General features: G+C 40.4%; 1 protein-coding gene across 1 annotated transcript in view; it reads right to left on the reverse strand.

The window, feature by feature from the left end:
* Positions 1 to 18,197, reverse strand: part of SESN3 (sestrin 3) — a 68,538-nt gene extending 50,341 nt beyond the window's left edge. The window contains exon 1 of the mRNA XM_038400938.2: positions 17,802 to 18,197. Within this exon, the coding sequence (XP_038256866.1) occupies positions 17,802 to 17,891 (90 nt within the window). The 5' untranslated portion in view covers positions 17,892 to 18,197. The remainder of the gene's footprint in view (positions 1 to 17,801) is intronic.
* Between the last annotated feature and the right edge of the window lie 3,150 nt (positions 18,198 to 21,347).

Below are 21,347 nucleotides of genomic sequence, written 5' to 3' on the forward strand. Positions count from 1 at the left end.
ATGGCAAGAGCAGTTGGGTTTTCTAACAGTCTTTTAGAAAGCTTTTTATATGACAATTATGTTGATTTGAGACTGCGTGGGAACCCTTTTAAAAATAAATGAAGATGAACTCATCAAAATACGAGGGAAGAAGGGAACCTCTAATCTCTGTCATTAAAAATGGGATGAGTTATATAAACCATTCAATTTTACAGTACCTCCCACAGCCAGCTTTCTGCTTATAAACACCCTTCTCCTTTTGGAAAACATCTCTGAATTATTGAGCTTGGTGTTCCAAGCATGTCAGATATTTTATTAATTGCCTACTGGCCGTATGTTATTCCATGTGCAGTGTACTTTTATCTTCTTTTGTACTAGCCACAGAAGTGATCATGATTTGGTTCAAAATTAGTCTTGTATAGTTGGCACTTAATACAAATTAACTCATTCTCTGCCAATGTTCCAGTATGTCAAATGCTCTCTTCCCTAGTCTTGCTGGATAACTCCTTGGAGGCCTCATATGTGGACTGGGGAGGTCCCTTGGCCTTTGACTGAAGAATTAAGGTATTGAATTTTTAAGAAAGGCCTATTTTCTCCCAATTGCCTCTCAGGTATCAAAGTTAAATAGGTGTTAGATGGAAAACCAGTTTTAAACAAAAACAGTTTGAATGCAAGTTATTCCTCATTGCTTCTATTTTTTCAGTCCTTCCCACCAATTAACTTTATTTTAAAAAGTTTATTTTATTAGCAAATGTTGATTACAAAGTGAGTAGTAGAATTACAGAAGAATCCAAGATGGCAGACAAAACAGCATGGTTAAAAAAGTTGAGGAAAAAATAAAGCTGGAGACAAATAAAGCTATAACCTAGATTGTTTAAGATATTTTGACAGATTCAGTCTTCACTATTATGGAGTGAGAGACTATTAATCTAACTTATTTTAAATGAGATGTACACCCAACATGCTGTTTCAATGCATCTCTTTCCACAAAGACTTAAAATTTCCACTCAGGAGTCACATCACTTAAAAGAATCGATAAAAAAAGGCATATGGTTGCAGATTAATCTACATTAAATTGACTTAAAACTGGTAGCTGGATATCTGTCCAGCCACCACAAGGTGTCTTATTTCTTGTACCACTACTAGAAAGGGAGTTAAGGAGGAAAAAAAAAAAATAGAATGGGAGAGTAAATTAAGTTCAATAACTTGGCTCCACTCACTGATTAATGTAGTCAGTACTGCAGATAAATGTTACTAGTAGAAGTTAGAACCACAGCTAAGTCTGAAAAGCAAATCTGTTACCTTGTCTACAGCCAGAATTGGAAGTTGTGATGATTTGGAGGTTCCCTTTGATAATTTATTGACAATATGTTGGCCTAATATATTGAGAGATTTTCTGGATGACTATATTGCTTTAACTCACTGAGGGTTGCTCTGGAATACAGTCAGAAACAAAGAGATGGCTCCAGATAGCCACCCATCAACTGAGAGACTTGAGAGTCTTTAAGAGACAACACCAGAACTGTTAGCTTTGATAATTCTCACTCTGTATCCACCCAACCTTCAAAAATGGTTCTCACTAGGAATGACCAATGATCTTCGAAAAACAGGAGAACAAAAACACTCTGGCAGGATTTAAAAGGGACACCCGAGAGCCATCTGTTCTGGTGAATCAGACAGGGACCGGCTGGGAGGGAGGGAGAGAGGGGGCGTTCAAAGAAGTTAGTTTACATGCGCCATGAATCCTGTTTTAAAATCCTTTCTTCCCCCCCAAAAAGCTTTGTTCCCACTGCTAAACAAACAATACTTTGGTTTTCAGACCTTTTTGGTCACTTGTCACCACTGTTCACAGATTCCTGACAAGACGACTCTTAGGTGCCTCAATGCAGGTTAGACTTGCAAGTTAAGAATGGTGGATACACAGATAGCCCATGTCCCAGTCAAAAAGTTGGAAGACTGGTAAACTTCATCCCAGGATACGTAAAGGCACAAGGCCTAACACTGGAGGCAGTGCACTCAGAGACCAGAAAGGGGACAGAGGTGCAGTAGTCCTGTAACCATGACCAGAGTACTCTGTATTTAAAAATTAAAATTGTATCTAAGCAAAGAAAAGTGGCCCGTGCAAATCTTTCCAATCAGGTTTAATTTTACATATCTGTTGTGTATGTAACTATTTTAAAAAGTTAACTTGACTTAGAGTTAAACACTATTGGTTTATATTAAAAATAGGTTTGCCCCAGTTTACTGAACATTTGCTAGACTATTCTGATACCCAATTTAGAGGCTGAAGAGTAAGAAAGCTCAGATGCCATCTTTCTGAGATCAGGATTTACTCTGGCCAGCTAGTAGGTATTTGCATGTTTGATGCACAGTTGATTGCAAGACATGACTGTATTGTAATACAACATCATGTCAAGCGTTCTTTCAAACTGGATGAGAGCCAACTATTTTGACTGTGTAGGATCCTGGTTTCATTAGAGATCTACATAAAATTTCTAAATTCAAGAGCAAATGACTATTTCCACTATTTGATCCACAAAGGAGGGGATTTACAAACTGAAAAGTATTTCAAACAAATGTGACGGAATGATTTTATTAAAGTATTTTTCATTTAAAAGCATAACTATATTAAAACAGATTTAGAACCATATGTTTAAGAAACTCTTCAAATATATTAATGAGTAGCAAAGGGAATACAGTTAAAGTATGAAACGTTAAACATATTTACAAGTATACACTGTTAAATTGGGTCTGGTTCAGTATTCTGTATGGGTGCTTTCATATTTAATCATTTCCAAATGCCAAATTCATACAAACAAGAAAGAATACATATATGACTTTCAGTTCTATTTGTTGATATTCAGTTAAAGTGACTCCAATGTAGTCACAGCACAGACACTATACATAAATTGATTCCGAGTACAAGGTTGGTAGTCATTTAAAAAAAAAAACTAGCTTTAAATCAACACAACCCATTTTCTTCCTCAATCACTAACACTATTTTTTTGGCTGATGGGCAACTCTACAGATTAAATAATTTAGGAATTAAAAACTATAACTTGACTAAGTATTTGTATGCGAAAACATTAGATAGTTGAAACAACAAGGAGTCCTTGTGACACCTTGGAGACTAAAATTTATTTGGGCATAAGCTTTTGTGGGTTAGAACCCACTTCATCAGATGCAGAGTGAAAATACAGGAGCAGGTATAAATACATGAAAGGATGGGGGTTGCTTTACCAAGTGTGAGGTCAGTCTAACAAGATAAATCAATTAACAGGAGGATACCAAGGGAGGAAAAATAACTTTTGAAGTGGTAAGAGTGGCCCATTACAGACAATTGACAAGAAGGTGTGAGTAACAGTAGGGAGAAATTAGTATTGGGGAAAATAAGTTTAGTTGAGTAATCTTCATGTCCACTCCTCTCTGGTCAGTGTTAAACTTCAGAGTTTATACTAATTGGACTTCTATGGTGTGAAATAAAGATGTACCAAGTTCTTTTTAAACAAAACATTCTAAGAAAGTCAGTTATATTTAATAATTTTGATTTGATTTGAAGTGCACTAATCAAAATATACATTGTGTTTAGGAATATTTAACTCAGTTATGAAAATCCTGAATTTTAAAAAGAATTATAAGTCAGTTCCCTATGGAAATTTTCTGCATCTCAAAAGATAAAGAACTATTCTATCCCTCATAACTTTTAGCCACAAGTTTGGATTTCTCCGGGCCTTCGTACTTAAAGACAGCATAGGTTTTTTTTTTCTTTTTACATTTACAAGAATTGTTGGTCTAAACCCAACAGTGATCCATGGACAAATGGTAGCCCGCAGAGCCCTGTGTTATGGTATACAAGGAGCTTGAAGGACATAAGGCACAGAGCAGGTCTACATTATAAATTTACAATGGTGTACTTGTGCCGCTGTTGTGATTCTGGTGAAGATGCTCCAAGCTGATGGGAGAGAGCACTCCATCGGCTTAATAACTCCATATTCACAAGACGCAGCGGCTACGGTTGGAGGAAGAAGTTCACTCGCTGACATAGGGCTGTCTACACTGGCACTTAAGTCAGTATAACTACATTGCTCAGGGGTGTGAATTATTGACGTTCTGAGCAACAATTATATTGAACTAATTTTGTAGCGTAGACCAGGCCGCAGGCTTTCCTGCTAGTTTCCAGCTAAAGCACAGTAAGAGAAGTTAGAAATATATTAAGCAGTTCCCAAATGTTACCTTTCCACGTAATCATTTGCTGTAGCAGTCTTGGTCACTCTGCTAAGGGCACCCAGATCCTAAGCTACTGTGATACCTCTCTGCCTCAGCAAGGGAGAGGTTTGCTAGAGTTTAGACTGTATGTCAGGTCCCTGCCACACCAGTCTGTCTACTTTATCAGCAAACTCCTTGAGACTGTACCAGGCTAAATCTTGCCTTGTCAGTAACATTCAGTGAACTCCAGTTCTAGAGTTGCCCAGAAATGTCTCTGCAGCAGCTAGTTCCTCTCACGGGACACTCTCAGAAGTTACAGAGTAGCAGCCATGTTAGTCTTTATTCGCAAAAAGAAAAGGAGGACTTGTGGCACCTTAGAGACTAACAAATTTATTTGAGCATAAGCTTTCGTGAGCTACAGCTCACTTCATCAGATCATGAAAGCTTATGCTCAAATAAATTTGTTAGTCTCTAAGGTGCCACAAGTCCTCCTTTTCTTTTCTCAGAAGTTAGGTTCACAACCTCCAAAGATACAGCACACACACCAACCTGTTGGCCCGCTGTAGACACTATCCTAAACACAGCAAAGAGATGGTTTATAGTAAAATTAAGAATAAGTTTTGTTAATAAAGAACAGAGATTTAAGTGATACTAAGCAGAGGTAATAAACAGAAAAAGGTTACAAACAAAACAAAACTACACTTCCTAGTGTCCAATACTTAACTTTAGCAGGCTACAATCTGTATCTAAATAGCTTTCCTCACATCAATGCAGAAGCATCTCCAGCCCTTCCTGTAGGAGGATCCAATGTCACAGAATCAGAGGGTGTTATCCTCTCTGTCCTTTAAGTGATGACTAACTAGAACGTCTCTTTGCTCCCCTTATATTTCCCAAAGTCCATTATCTTTGACTCAAGATCCCAGAAGATCCCGTGGGGGTTCAGACTCCAGTGTCTATCTTGCTGTGCTCACCAAGCTGTTGCCTCTGCCACTTGACTAGACTGCTTTGTTTACCTTAAATGAAGGTACACTTACATAATCGATGGCTTACAAAGCTTGACTAAGATACACAAAGGAATGTAAATTTGCCTAAGACAAACTTGTTCATTAAGTCTGCCCCCCAAAACATACTTTAGGAACATATTTCCAGCACACAGAACTCCTTACAGGCCACCCATACGTACATCAGAGTTATATTTATGACCAGTGTGTCACCAGTTTTTATATGATACTTTATACAATACATTTTTATAGTACAATAATATTGTACACAATCAGTTGGTTCCACTGATTGTATTCTTTAGTGATGCTTATTGTTTAGTGATTCTCTTGAGTGTCTGGGCCCTGATTGTCATAAGCCCACAGGGACATTATGTGATTAAAAACAGGAGTAGTAGTACAAATGGAAGATGTTTCAGAAGACACTCTTAGGATGAGGTCCACATTATGAAAAAGTTTGAAACTCTGTTTTAGACTGTGTTTTAAAGATGCTTTGTAATTTTATTCTCTTTTCATTTTGAAGGTATGTTTAAAGTAGTCTTTAACAACAGTATTCAGATCCAGTTCTCTTTTCAGCTCCCCAGATTTTTTTTAAAAAATGCTTTTGCTCGAGACAGATCTTATGGAGTGGCCCTGTGAAAATGTTTCTTTTTTTGCAAGTACATTTTATACTTCCAACTGTTCAGACAGTAATAACTTGTATCCTCATGCAAAAGTTGTACCACTGTAACTACACAGGTACAGTAAAATGATACAATCCCCACCCCCACACTGAAGATACTTCTATACCAGTATAATTGTATTTAAACCAGTATAGCTTATTCCTGTGTGAGAAGGGAAATACGCTAACTGCATCCAGACTAGAGGTTGTACAAATACAACTATCAGTTTAAAAAAAAAAAAAAGAAAAAAGTAAAAAAAGTTACACTCTTAACTGAGTTATACCAGTTCAAAATTTGCATGCAGACCAGGCCTGTTTTATATATTGAGAAACTAAGTATCTGAAAAACTCAAACAATTATGGAGCTGGAATATTTCACAAAATAAACTAAGTGGCAAAAAAAAATATAAGTAAGATTTTAAAGACATGGAGTCCTCTTTCAGGCTAGAGAGTGGCAAATTCTTATTAGACACGTGTATGATTTGCTTTGCACATGCATCAAGTAAAGAAGCATGTGATACCAGTTAACTAATTTTCTAGTAGGATAAAGCCAAGAGGCATCAGTGCTTCAATCAAACAAATCTCCCCAAAATGGATCCTCCAATTTCAGTAAACTATGAATTAGAGAAAATACGAACGAGTTTGAGGCAGTTTGAGCTAAGATAAAGGAAGCTGTTAACCCAAGAGTTCTGCAGTAGCTTAACTATGCAGCACTACAGGCTAAAGACCTTGTTTACATTCATAATCTTCCCCAAATCCAGCAACTGAATAGCCAGTCACCAACACAGCTACATGCGTTCACAAGATAAAATCAGCATGGAAGTTCCATTGATGCTAGTCAGACTACTAGCAGAATTTCTGCACAGATCACAGCTTCCTCATCTGCAGTTGGAGTCTGCACCAGGGCAGTTACATTGGTGGCTTGACACAGACTGCTAGAAGTAGGGCAAATTACTGATATCAACAAGGCATAGGCTTTCTTCTTAAAAATCCTTCAGTCTGTACTGACCAGTGAAACTTGATTGGTGGGACAAAAAGTTCTGCATAAACACTACTATGTACAGTATCACTTAAATTAATTTCAATTGAGCATACTGAAATATTGCAACTCCATATCAATAGCTGCTTCTACTAAACCTTGAATATTTGGACAGCATGATCCTGGAGAGTGAAATATTGTGTGGGATCTAACCCAAGTCTACAACTCTTCATTTGCATTAAGAAGCCAATCTCAAACGACTAAGCAGATTGGTGGGTTAAAACAGACATTTAAAGTAAATATTCCTTGAACAGTTTCTTTAAATTAAAGTATTCCTCCAGTTACCAAATCTCTTGAAGATATTTCAGTAATGATACAAGCATGGAACTTTCGTACAACAGTTTACTTTCTGAATGAAAAACTTTTAGCCATCTATCAAGCAGCTGAATAATGAGCAGACAGAATCCCACTATTGATTTTTGGACATAACTTTGGTCGCTATCTACCCAGAGAAAGATGCTCCAGAATGGAAATGGGTTTCACTCTTATGTAATTTCTGTTAAATGCTCTACTTAAGATCTGGTGCAGCAGCAAGCCAGCCAAGACGCAACCCCTATCCTATTCTGGTCTATTTAGTAAATTCACATGTAATGATCTTGAAGCACTAGGGGGAGGGGGGAAATCCTGCATTCATATGGAATATGGTCTTCAAACCAAACACATGCCCACTTTGTATAGATTTAGTTTAAAAATGAATCTTTAAAAACATCATTTTTAAACATGGCAGCCCATATTACCACCAATACTAGTGCAAATGTACAGGGTAAAGTGCCAAAAAGTCCTTTATCTTGTGATGAATTTTAATAGGGAAAGCTAATTTTGGTTAGGAAACAAGATCATGAGTTTTTTTTCTAGCATGTTTAAAATATTGGCTCAAAGTTAACTGACAAAAAAATAAAATCCATTTATGGATAATGCCTCTGTTCTTGTAACATAGTTCCACGCAACATTGCAGTTATCTGCCTAGCTTTTCTGCAAACTCTACCTAAGGTGGCTTATGCTACCAGGCTCTACTGAGGAGGAAACCCTAGTAAAGAGATTTTGAGATGGATGGGATTTCAGATGCAGACTAGGAGAATCAAATATAAATTACTATTTAGGTCCCTACTGTGATGGTTAAGAAGTCATAAAACTAAACTTTCTTCCTCCTATAATTTGAGCTTCTTTTCTGATGGCCAGGACTATAGTAAGGACAGACTAACCCACCCACAGAAAACCAGATACTCAGCTCCACAGAGTGAAACATGGCGTGTTACAATCTTTAATAGCCCTATTATCCATAGTGGAAATGAGACACAGACAATAAATGCACAACCCAAACCACCTCAGTGAGCAAGATCAAGGTAGAATGGAGAATTCAATGACTATTCTCTTCCTCCAACTTCCCAAACCAGTCGAAATGAATATCCAAATAAAGAGCAGCTTTTTACCTCTCTCCAAAATAGAAAGGAGAAAGTTAATACTTAATTTCCAGTGGACTTTTCTTCTGCAGATCTCAAAGCACCTTCTCATAATCAAACGAGAATTAGCCCTGTTCTACAGATAAAGAAATCCCTGAATTTCCCTCTCAAATTCCCTGAAGTCATAGTAAAACTAATTAACTCTGCAGAGAACAAAACCCAGGTCTCCTAACTCAGTCTGGTGACAGAGTAGCAGCCGTGTTAGTCTGTATTTGCAAAAAAGAAAAGGAGTACTTGTGGCACCTTAGAGACTAACAAATAAATTTGTTAGTCTCCAAGATGCCACAAGTACTCCTTTTCTTTTTTTCAGTCTGGTGAGTTAATAGATTATTGGTATGTTCTCCTAAGTACTGGAACATATCACTTATTCCTGTTAGCAGTAATAGTCAAAACAGTAGGTAAAATAATTTAAACAGTTAATATAGCCCAGTGAACAACAGTGGAGGCCTCTTGTGAAAAAAAAAAATTAAACCCCTCATTGCCACCAGTATTTCTTTGCTTCCCTATAATTCAGGCAATGAATGACTGATGCACACAGGGCAATTACAAGCCATCCACGCCATGTTGTCCAGTCCCAGCTTCTGGCAGTTGGAGGTGTAGGGACATATGGAGCCCTGTGTTGCATTCATTGCCGTCTTGGCTAATAGCCTAAGCTTAGCTAATGCTTTCTGGAACTCATCTATACTTCTGGCCTTCACAACATCCCTGGCCCCAAATTCCACAGATTGACTGTGTTGTGTGAAGAAGTACTTCCTTCTGTTTATTTTAAACCTGAGGCCTATTAATTTAATCGGGCATTTTAAACATATTTTGTTATGTGAATGGGTAAACACTTTCCATCTCTACACCATTCATGATTTTAGAGACCTCTTTCATATCCCCCCTTAGCTGCCTCTCTTCTAAAATGAGCAGACCCGGTCTTTTTAATCTATCCTCATATGGAAGCTCTTCAAGATACCTAATCATTTTTATTGCCCTTCTCTATCCTTTTTCCAGTTCTAAGATGTTTTCTGAGATGGGGTAACCAGAACTGTGTTTTCAGAGAACTATCCACAATGATTCTGAAATCTCTTTGAGTTGTAATAGCTAATTTAGACCCCATCATTTTGTATGTATAGTTGGGATTAGGTTTTCCAAAGTTCATTACTTTGCATTTATCTACACTGAATTTCACATACCATTCTGGTGCCCAGTCACCCAGTTTTGTAAGATCCCATCGTAAATCTTCACAGTCAGCTTAGGACTTATCTTGAGTAATTTTGTACTGCCTGCAAATTTTGCCACCTCACTGTTCCAGATCATTTATGAATACACTGAACATCATAGGTCCCTGTGCAGATCCTTGGAGGACAACATTATTTACCTCTCTCCATTATGAAAACCTGCCACTTGTTCCTATCCTTTGTTTTCTACCTTTCCCTGATACTGACCAGTTACTGATCCATAAGAGGACCTTTCCTCTTCTCCCGTGACTCCTTACGTTGCTTAACAGCCTTTGTGAGGGACATTGTGAAAGGCTTTCTGAAAGTCCAAGTACACTATATCCACTGGATCACTCTTATTGACATGTTTGTTGACACTCTCAAACAATTCTAATATAGACTGGTGAGGCATGATTTCCCTTTATAAAAGCCATATTGACTTTTCCCAACACATCATGTTCACCTATGTGTCTTAGAATTCTGTTCTTTACTACAATTTCCAACAATTTGCCTGGTACTGAAATTAGGCTTATTGGCCTATAAGTGCCAGGATCATCTCTGGAGCATTTTAAAAACTGATATTATAATAACTACCTTTCAGTCACCTGGTATAGAAGCTAAATTCATTTATGTTCTCTGCAACAGCCTTGCCTTCCTTGAGTGATCATTTAGCACCTCAATCATCCAGTGGCCCCACTGACTGTTGGGCATGCTTCTAATGTACTCACATTTTTTGCTGTTTGTGTGCTAGTTGTTCTTCAAATTCTCTCTTGGCTTGCCTTATTTTACTTTTCATGTGACTAGCCAGAGTTTATGCTCTATTGTTTCTATTTCCCTCACTAGGATTTGACTTCCAAGTTCTAAAAGGAGCCTCTAACCACCTCTTTTATTCTGCTGTTTAGACCCGATAGAGTTGTTTTGGTCCTCTTGCCATTGTTTTTAGGATATACATTTAATTTGAGCCTCTATAATGGTGTTTTTAAATAGCCATCACGAAGTTTGCAGGTATTTTACCCTTGTGACTGAAACTTTTAATTTCCGTTTAACTAGCTTCCTCATTTTTGGGTAGCTCCCATTTTTTAAGTTAAATGCTACTGAGGTGGGTTCTTTTGACATTTCCCCCTCCCCCACATTATGGTCATTATTACCAAGAAGTTCAGCTATATTCACCTCTTCGGCCAGATCCTATGGTCCATTTAAAACTAAGTTAAGAATCCCCTTGTGGGTTCCAGGACCAGCTACTCCAAGCAGTAGTCATTTGTGGTGTCTAGAAATTTTATCTCTGCATCCCTTCCTGAGGTGACATATACCCACTCAAGATGCAGATAGCTGAAATCCTCCATTACTATTGGGTTTTCTGTTTGTTTTTTCTCCAATATCCCTAAGCATTTCACAATCACTGCCAATCACCTGATCAGGATTGTGGCAGTATATTCCTACTGCTATACTCTTATTATTCAAGCATGTAATTTCTACCCAGAGAGTCTATAGTATAGTTTGATTCATTTCAGATTTTTATGTTTGACTATGCTCTTTCACAAATGGTTCATGCTGATGGGGATGTGGCACTATTACCATGTCCTACTGATTATTTGCATTCCACCAAGTTTCAGTGATGCCTATTATATCAATATCCTCATTTAATGCCAGGTACTCTAATTCACCCATCTTACTTATTTAGACTTCAGCAGTTGTATATTAGCACATATACTTTGTCAATATTCAGTTGATTGTCTTCATGTGTTAGATTTGAATGGGATTCTTATGTTTGACTATTCCTCACTAGCTCCTATCTATACTTTGCCAACTTCTTTCCTACCACTTTAATAAATCCATCCCTAAGGGATGTCTCCACATCAACTGTGTGCCCCTCCACACCTGACAGCTATCCCCCTGCCCTTAGTTTAAAAGAATTCTCTATAACCTTTTAATTTTACATGCTGGCAGTCTAGCTCCATTTTGGTTTTAGGTGGAATCCATCCTTCCTGTTTAGGCTCCTCCCTTCCCAAAATCTTCCCCAGTTCCTAATAAACCAAAAACCCTCTTCTCTATACCACTGTCTCATCCATGTATAAAAACCCTTCAGTTCAGCCTGTCTTTCTGGCCCGGTGCATGGAACTGAAAGCATTTTAGAGACTGCTTGCATGGAGGTCCTGGACTTTACTCTCTACTCTTACCTAGCAGCCTAAATTTGGCCTTCAGGTCCTTTCCCCTACCTTTCCTTGTATTATTGGTATCTACATATACCATAGCCACTGGCTCCTCCCCAGCACTGCATATAAGTCTATCGAGACATCTCATGAGATCTGCAACCTTCACACCCAGTAGGCAACTAACTATGTGGTTCCATTGGCTATCACAAACCCAACTATTGATATTTCTAATAATCATATCCCTTGAGTTATTTGCTCCTGATAGTAACTGCGGCTCCCTCCCTAGGAGTGGTATCTGTAGAGCGAGGATACCATGACATCACCTGAAAGGAGGTTCACAACTATGGAACTGTTGATTTTCTCTATCCCCGATACTTTCATCCTCCCAACACAAACTGTCTGACTGGGGTGTACTACTGCAACCCTGAAAGTCTCCTCAATGTAGATTTTTGTCCCCCTTACCTCCACCAACTCAGCCATTCTAGCCTGTACTGAATCGGAGGGCTATGAGCTGCTTGTATCAAATGCACACATACAATACCTGTCAGCAAGGTTCATGCTGCATTCAATGCAATAAACTGGATACCCACACTTTGCTGCTGGACTTCTGCCTGCATTATTTTTACTCTTGCAAGTTTTTTTTGGGGGGGGGAGGGGGTTTGAGTTGTTTGTTTGTTTTTGTGGGGAGAGGGTGTTATTGACCTAAATTTAGAGTATGTTTGTTACGTTTCTTTTCTAGCCCTTCTTGTAGCTAGATTATACTACTCCCCAGGCCACTGAACTCTCCCTGCAGCCAAACTCTCCTTACATTAGTAGCTCTCTCACTCCCTCTGAATTGTCTGCTGTAGCTGAATTTTGCCCCAGAGGACAACATGTTCTTTTTATTGCAAGACTATGACATTTCAGTAGAGGATAATTTCTTCTCAGACCCCCAATGAGAATTTAACGGTTCATTTTCTGACTTCCAATAATTGAGATTAGAAAAACATAAAAAAAATATGTTTACTCATGGGTATCACAGGCTGGGAGAGGCTGAGCCTCCCCAAACAGGCTGGAATGGCCCCATCCACGTACCGCATGGTGCTCTGGGGATGGTGGCGCTCGGGCAGCCCAGAGCTGGGGGTCTGACAGGCATGGTGGGGATGCTTTGGGCTCCGGTGGGAACGGATGGAAGGAGAGGCAGGTTCTCAGACAGAAGGAGAGGGGCCAGAGGCTAGCATCCCTCAATGGCCAGTTCACCCATGTTTTTACTCCACTTTTTTGGAATAAGTTGAAGAACACAGGAATGCTCAATATCGGCGTACATGAGCTGAGAACAATAGCACTCTGTTACCGCGAAAGCCAATAATTAAACAAGGAAAAAGAGTACAATTATCCAAATGGATTGCAGTATGGAAAGATGCTGAGCTGTGCAAACAGTCAGAACAGCATCAAAGACCATTTTTGTCTTTTCACTGCAGTTATTAGAGGAAAGGAGTTGCCGCTTGCTGTGTACAATTTTGTAAACGTTTCCTAAAAAACACTAAGAAATTTGAAGTAATAAAATGCTTTTTGCCTAAAACCAGAAACATTATGTCAGCAAGCCAGGCATATACTACAGGATAAGAAAGTATGGCAGGTGGAAATATTGCCAACTCCGGGTGTTCAAACATTATGCCTCATGAGATTTTTTTTTAAAAGAAGTTATAAGTTTGGCATTCTATTAAATTTGCCTTCTAGTTTTTGAGCCTTTAGGGTTCACATTTCCAATCTTTTCTTTGCAACCATGTGTGCTAGAGTTTTCTTTTTTAAATGAAAGCTAAAACTCTCACATACTAAAAAGACTTCAGGGGCTGGGTTCTAAGACAAACACTAAATATCACAAAACTTATATTTTCATGTCGAAGTGTGCTAATTCATTCTGAGAGCTCCTTAAAAAAAGATCACATCAGAGATTTCAGCAGGTGACTAATTTTAAGAGACCATAAAATTAAAGAGCTGTGATACAGCTCAAAACAGAGAAGTGACACATCATGACCACTAGGAAGAGTGGTGCACATATAGGAAGTATACAAGTTCATCTGAAGTCTTTAAAAATTAAGTGTAACATTGTAAAATGAAGAGATCGATTCATGTCACTAGTAATTTGACTATTAGGTTCCTTTAAAAAAAAATCACACTGTACAATCCTTTGACAATACACAAGGCTGTGTGTGGTCTGGCAGGTGCTTCCCACTTCCCAGCCTGGTTCAGCCTACTCTGAAACACAGTCATATCCAACTGGCTGTACTACTGTGGCATTTCCTTAACTTTGCTGGATGACATTCCTGAAAATCCTCCTGAATTCTACAAAGCAAATATCAGCATTTCCACCCACCTCTGCTACTCAAGTGGTATTACCTCACCTTTAGCCAGCAGCGACAGAACTAGCTTGCCAGATCCCTGCATCCGATGAAATGAGCTGTAGCTCACGAAAGCTTATGCTCAAATAAATTTGTTAGTCTCTAAGGTGCTACAAGTACTCCTTTTCTTATAGGAAGACTGCATTTTTATTTATTTATTCATGCTAACCTTTGTACAATGGGCTCTCCCATATTGAAAAAAGCGTTGTTTTTTTTCCAGAGATGGAAAACATCTTTAAAAAGGCATAACTTTGATTAATCCAAAATAAACAGACTATGCACTCTAAATCTAGTTTTTCTCCATTTACATCTTTCAGTATAAGATACCCCAATTCACCCAAACAAATTTGCATTTAGTTTGTCTGTTCTGAATTTCATTGTAAGCTGAGAGGCTTGTTTTCCCTCACTGCCATATCACCCCATCCACCAATAATTGTTGCTAAGAGACTATACTTTAGCAGTTTAAAATATAGACTCAAATAGACGAGAGTAGGAACTGATTAAGAATGTTTTATGAGCAGTTATTTTTCCAATGCATTGTCATGTTAGCTTTAAAAGAATATTGTCATAAAACAAGGTGAAGCAACAACAATCTTCAGGGCATTTTAGCATATACATTGAGATCCAGATCAAAGTTTGCATCTCATTTACACTTGAGAAGAATTTTGTATTTTCTATTTGTAAATTAGCTAATGTCGTGCAAAAGGTTAAAGTTTACACTGACTTTATTATAACAAACATATTAAATGCTTACAGAGCAAATGAGACAAGGTTTATATTACTATCAAGTATCAAAAGGGTAGCCGTATTAGTCTGTACCCACAAAAACAACAAGGAGCCCGGTGGCACCTGAAAAACTAACAGATTTATTTGGTCATAAGCTTCTGTGGGTAAAAAACTGCCACCAAACTCCTCATTGTTTTTGTATTGCTATGTTTGTTGGTTAGCCTGAAGGCTAGAGGCCATAACATCACAATCAATTCAATCACAAAATATCCCTCTCAAGTCACTTGCTCATAATTTAATTTCAATAACTGAACTGGAATTATGAATCCTCCAGCAAGAGTAGCACAGTCCACCAGCAGGGAATTCATAAGGCAGGCCGGCAAAGAGAGCTGCTCACATCCACTTAACCAACTAGGTTCCTATGCAGTGCCCAGCACTCTGATACCTAAGCATGCCACCATTATTCTCCATAATTTACTTGAATAGCAACATTTCATCAGAGGATATGTTGGTAAATAAATAATCATTCACAATCATTACTAGGAAAGTAATGCATGTTACAGGCTAGCAGAAAGTATATTATAGCCACAGTTGCTAGTATTAAAAAGGTATAAAACAAAAAACCTACTCACTAGTTTGAGACTATGGCTTTAAGAAATTTCAGATCAATTCAATTTTAGAAATACTAGGATTGCCAAACACCAGTTTATTAGTCATCTAAAACTGTTTATTTGACAAGAACAAAGCAAGTTCCCCTCCCCACTCTTTACATAGACGAGCGATCCTCAAACTTTTGTACTGGTGACCCCCTTCAGATAGCAAACCTCTCAGTACGACCCCCCTTATAAATTAAAAACACTTTTATATATTGAACACCATTATAAGTGCTGGATGCAAAGCAAGGTTTGGGGTAGAGGCTGATAGCTCGTGATCCCTGGGGTAATAACGTTGTGACCCCCCTTGAGGGGTCCTGACCCCCAGTTTGAGAACCCCTGCCATAGACCAATTCGACACCAATTAACCTGTTAAGCCAATCCTTTAAACATGTCAAATCTCACAGAGAGAGCTTCAGGCTTTTAATGTCTCAGAAGTTTTTCTGTAAATGTTTGTTTTCCTCAAAACAATTAATTAGCACGTTAAAGTTTGGCCATGCAGTGAAATAGTTAACATTAGACTGCAATGATAGGCACTTCTCTGACCCATTACATTTCTCACAAGCTGCACTACAATGAGCTGAGTACCAAGTATCAACTGTAATATGATCTAAGAGTTTATGGAAAAAATAACTGCACATACCAATTGCACATATTAAATAAGAGTTTGTTTCCCTTAAAATATTCTATAAACATGATTAAGACACACCCCTCTCTCTCATGCATTTTAAATATGCTCCCCCCTCCCTCTACACACCTCTTCTCCAAAAACCAACCCCTTTACAAAAAACAAACAAACAAACAAAAAAACCCAGCAGCCCACTGCAGCAAAAAGAGGCTTGAAAAACAACTTTGATTGGCACTTGGCCTGACCCACAGAGGAAGAAAAACAGTTTTTGGACAAAGAGCGCAAATATTTGAGCTCGCTGACTTACATGCTTTCTTAATATTTACAAGAACAACCCTGGTGCAAAATGTATTTAGAGAGATAGATGAGGAAAAAAAAATACTGCATTTTTCTCAGTCTTCCAGTCCTGATGCATTTGCACAGCTCAGCAATTTTAATTCATTTGCACTGGACAAACAAAAAGCACCTCAACTAATGTTCCCAATTAATCAGCTGTTGAGAGGAGTTAGTAAAGGATTAGAATATTTGCAAAAGACATTCTGGTCAGGGGACCTGTTAATAACCAGCTGATTTCCCCCCCCAAAAGCTTTACATTTCAGAGAGGCAGTCTGAAAATAAGGTTTTATAAAAATCGTAAAAAGAAAAGGAGTACTTGTGGCACCTTAGAGACTAACAAATTTATTAGAGCATAAGCTTTCGTGAGCTACAGCTCACTTCATCGGATGCATCGGATGAAGTGAGCTGTAGCTCACGAAAGCTTATGCTCTAATAAATTTGTTAGTCTCTAAGGTGCCACAAGTACTCCTTTTCTTTTTGCGAATACAGACTAACACGGCTGCTACTCTGAAACCTGTCATAAAAATCGTAGTGATACACGTTTTTTTACTAAGTGGATATGTGAATAAACTTGCTAAGCCCCTCTCTATGAGAATCAACCTGAGCCCAGTGTTTCTGATGATCCATCCCAGTAAACACTTTTGCTGAAAAACATACATACCCATACCCAATACAAATCCCCACATACATTTTATGTCCCAGGCGGAATCGCTAACAAGGGAAAGGCACTACAGGGGGTGGGGGAGTGCGAACCACGAGAAACTAAGAACCTCACGAATAGGAGATGTGGCTGAAGGTTGCGTTCACCGGGTAACAGGGACATCAGTGGGCCGGGGAACATCCCTCACACCGGGCAGAAGCAGATGCCGAGATCAGTGAAAGCAGAAAAGAGGGACCTTCGCCAGAGGCCCAGTGTCGGGTGGGAAGGACGATCTGCCCATCCCCTCTTCTCTACCATGCTGGGGCTGGTACCCCCCCCTCCCATCCCGGGAGAATGCCCCGTACTCCCCTCATACTCACCCACCTGCCACCCCCAGAGCCTCCCGTGCCCCCTCGCCTCGCTAAAGGGGCTGCCCCGCTCTTTCCCCTCAGATCTGCTGTTTCCCTCTCTCCGCCTCCCGTGCGCGGAGGGGGCAGCGGCTCCTGCGCTCCGCTCCCCCCCCCCCCCCAAACACACCAGCATCCGCTCGCGCCGCCGCCTGGGTCCCGTCCCCCGAGTCCCAGTATCCCGCCTCGCCCCCGACAGCCGGCCTCGAACCCCCAGCCGTCCCCACCCCAGCGGCCCGGCCGCCCCCCGCACCACATCCCCAACAGTCGCTCACATCCCCACGGCTCCACCGCCGCCCCCGGGCCCCTCACGCCAGCAGCGCCCCGGGTACCTGTCTCAGCACTTTCCGGCAGTTGCTGCAGACCCGGTACTCGCTGGCGGAGGCGGCGCTGCCGAGGGAGCCGGCGCTGCCCCGGTTCATGCTGTCGGGGAGCGGGTGCGCCCGGGTCGGAGGAGCTGGCGGCGCTCAGCTCACTGACCCGCTCCTCCGGCCATCCCCATCCTCCCGCAGCTTCCCAGTCCACCGCTCCCGGGCAGCCCCCCCCCCCGCCCCGCGCGCACAGCCCTCCGCCAATCACCGCGCTCCGGACACGCCCACTCTCGCTGCTAGCGACCAATCGACAAGCTCGCACGACGCTGACCAATTGCCAGAACGCTCGCCGGCTCCCGTCTCCGGGCAGCCTCAAGCCAGGGGCGGGGAAAAGGGCGGAGCCGCAGCACAAGGGGGTGGGGAAAGCTCCTGTCTCCGGGCGGCCTTGAGGCCAGGGCCCCAGCACGAGGGCGTGGCTTCTTCCAGCCAATAGAGGGCGACGGGCGCGAGGATTTGCAGATGAGGCACAGGAGCCCACGCTTACTAGGTGTCAGTCACACACACCCCTTTAAACTTTGGCTGCGGCTGCTGCGGGGATGTGGGCTGACTCAAGGAAGAGCTTGGAATACGAAAGAGAGGGAAGAAGGATCGGAGAGAGGGGGAGCTGAAAGGAGGAGGGGAAAGGCAGGGGAGAGGAGAGGAGGAGAAAGGCCAAGAGGAAGGGAAAAAAACAGGAAAATATAGTGCTCATAAACACCCCAGATACCAAACCACCATTTCCTCGTGCAGAAACGGGGAGGGGGAATCTGAGCCTTGCACCATGCCTGAAAAGCTAGCAAATTCTGAGGCTGTCAGACCCATGGAGGAAGCCAATCCTAGCGTCGTGCACGGCTGTTTACTCCAATCAGGGGTCTTTTAGGTCAAGCAGGTCCACTGATCTCAACCGCTGTCATTGGGAAGGGAGAGAGGAGTTGCTCCTCATAGCTACGACCCAAATCTTATTCAGTGCAGGTCAACAGATAAGAGTCATCACTTTGAACTGTACCCCAAATGTAATAGGAAGCAAACACAATTGTGCAGCAGAAGCAGTGTGATATGCTCTGCCACCAAGCAGACACAAAGTAGTTCTGCCCTGGCTGGAGCTTCAGAGTGGCTGTAGTTCACGAAAGCTTATGCTCAAATAAATTTGTTAGTCTCTAAGGTGCCACAAGTACTCCTTTTCTTTTTGTGAATACAGACTAACACGGCTGCTACTCTGAAACCTGTCTGGTACAGAGCGCATTGCAGTAAACCAATCTAGAATTTTTAAAAGTCATAGAGTACTATGGCAAGCTTCAAATCCCAGAAGTCTGGTCATGACTGCAACCAGACAAATTGCTTTTGGCCTCCAAATTTCCTGGTTTGCAGGAGCAAACAAGGGTAAAAAAGCCCCCACACGCCCACTGTAAATCTCTTGAGCAGAATAGACACAAACCCCTTCTTTGAGGAGACTACAAACATCAGATTCTTCCCCAGTTCATTAGCATCAACTCCATTTTCTTTGGATTATTATCCATTTCTCCCCAATGTGCATTAATCAATTATTTATCAAGAGAGAGATACCGCATTATTACCGCCTTCATACTAAAAGTGTAGAGATCAGATTATCTGGAGAAAAAAATGCTTTCTGGAAAAACATCCTGCTTTAAGGCTGTTGCTTGCACACGTAGAAACAAGACTGCTGTGCTGCCAGGCAGGATGAGATTAGATGTTTGCTTTAGGGGAAGTTGGGACTTGGGAATGTTTGGAGAGTATGTGTGTTGTCTCAGGTTGGGAGGATTATTAAAAAATGATGAGTCAGGTTTTCTAGCCTCCATGCTAATGCACAGAGAGACAAGGGATATAATTGGGACAAAGACAAATCTCGTTTACAGGGCAGGTGGGTGGGATGTAGTCCCCATTTTTCTGATAATAGTGGTGCACATGTTTTATACCATGTATCACTATAATTTCCCCCATTTATGGGCTATCATAACTTTAGATTTTAGGTTCTAAGCACTTATGCAAGTGCATTAAGCATGTGAGTAATCCTGTTGACTTCAATAAAATTCTGGAAATTAATGATAGGATAGTATATGATCTCAACTCTGAAAAATAATACTATAAAGTCATTTGATCTATCTGTTACAGAAACTTAGCACTCTAATATTATAGCCCTCTGAAATCCCTAAAATAGGTTTTACTGTTTTGTTATGTACATTGTTTAAAAGTTGTATCTTGTCAAAGTAATTGTAAATTGGCTGTAAACGAATTATGATCTGGTTCCTATATTTTTATCTTTGATAGTGTTATTTGTTTTTGCAAAGTTAAGCAACATAACATTTAGCTAAGTGATTTGCATAAAGGGACACTGTCAAACAGTTTATGTCTCCAGAGGAGATTAAATAAATACAAGGTCTGACTATCTTTAAAAAATACTGAAAATCTTCATGAGTTGAAAAAACATTTCTACCATAACCAGAACATCATTCACAGCATCAACCACTCCCATCATTGCCCTTGTCCTTCCTCCTGAAAAAGCACAGAATACTTTATGCTAAACATACTGATGTAAATAAGGCCCCAATCCTATAACCATTTCACATGGGCAGACCCTGACAGACAGTCAGAGCCCCTTTGGCTTCAATGGGATTCAATGCAAGTGCATGGTTCACCTCCCTGGATCAATTTGCATAAGCAGGGCCTAAATGTATTATTCATGCTTATTATGCAATTATTGACATAATAGATACAACTTGAGACATATAAAAGCATACCTAGGGTCTTCCATATCACTGGAAGAATTCTTTTTTGCACTAACACAAAATCTAACAATAAATGAAAATGTTATAGTAAAGTATTATTTTATGATTAATTATCTTTAGTGGACTCCAAAAAGCCAAAAATGCCAACCAAACAAACCTTGAACCAAAAACCTATGCCAGAGATAAACAATTGTGGGCTATGTAATACAGAAAATGCTATCTTATTACATATGCTGTGGAATTGTGTAAAACTACAGAAGCATGGCAGTGATTTTTGAAATGATACAACAAACAGTGAATGGATTGTTAGATTATAATGAAAATTTTCTACTGAATCATGAGAAAGATTCTCTTGGGTATCTCTTCTGAAGCTGACTGCTTCTGCTCACAAACAGAAATTCCTACATATTCTTTTTCTTGGACAATTTTATGAATCATGGTAATGGAAATCAGCAGGGGCATGCACAAGGGGAGACAAGCTGTGGCATACCCTCCCTCTCCCCCCATAATCATCAGGGCACAGAACTCCTCCAGTCCTGGGGCTGAGATAGTGGGGAGTGCGAGCTTCTCTGGGCCCTAGTCCTTCAGGGAGGTGAGTGAGCTCCTGCTGGAGCCAGGGTGGGGGCGGAAGGGAGGGAAAAGCAAGTTCTTGCATGGGGGGGGGCACAGAATGTGCCCACCCAAAAGGGGTCAAAGTTAAATTTTTGCACATGCCCCTCAGGAAAGCCCTTGATGGGACATGAATGGATTTCTCATTCTGTGCCACCAGTGGGGCTACTGGTTT

This window comes from Dermochelys coriacea, chromosome 1 (assembly GCF_009764565.3).
Source record: "Dermochelys coriacea isolate rDerCor1 chromosome 1, rDerCor1.pri.v4, whole genome shotgun sequence".
NCBI lineage: Eukaryota > Metazoa > Chordata > Testudines > Dermochelyidae > Dermochelys > Dermochelys coriacea.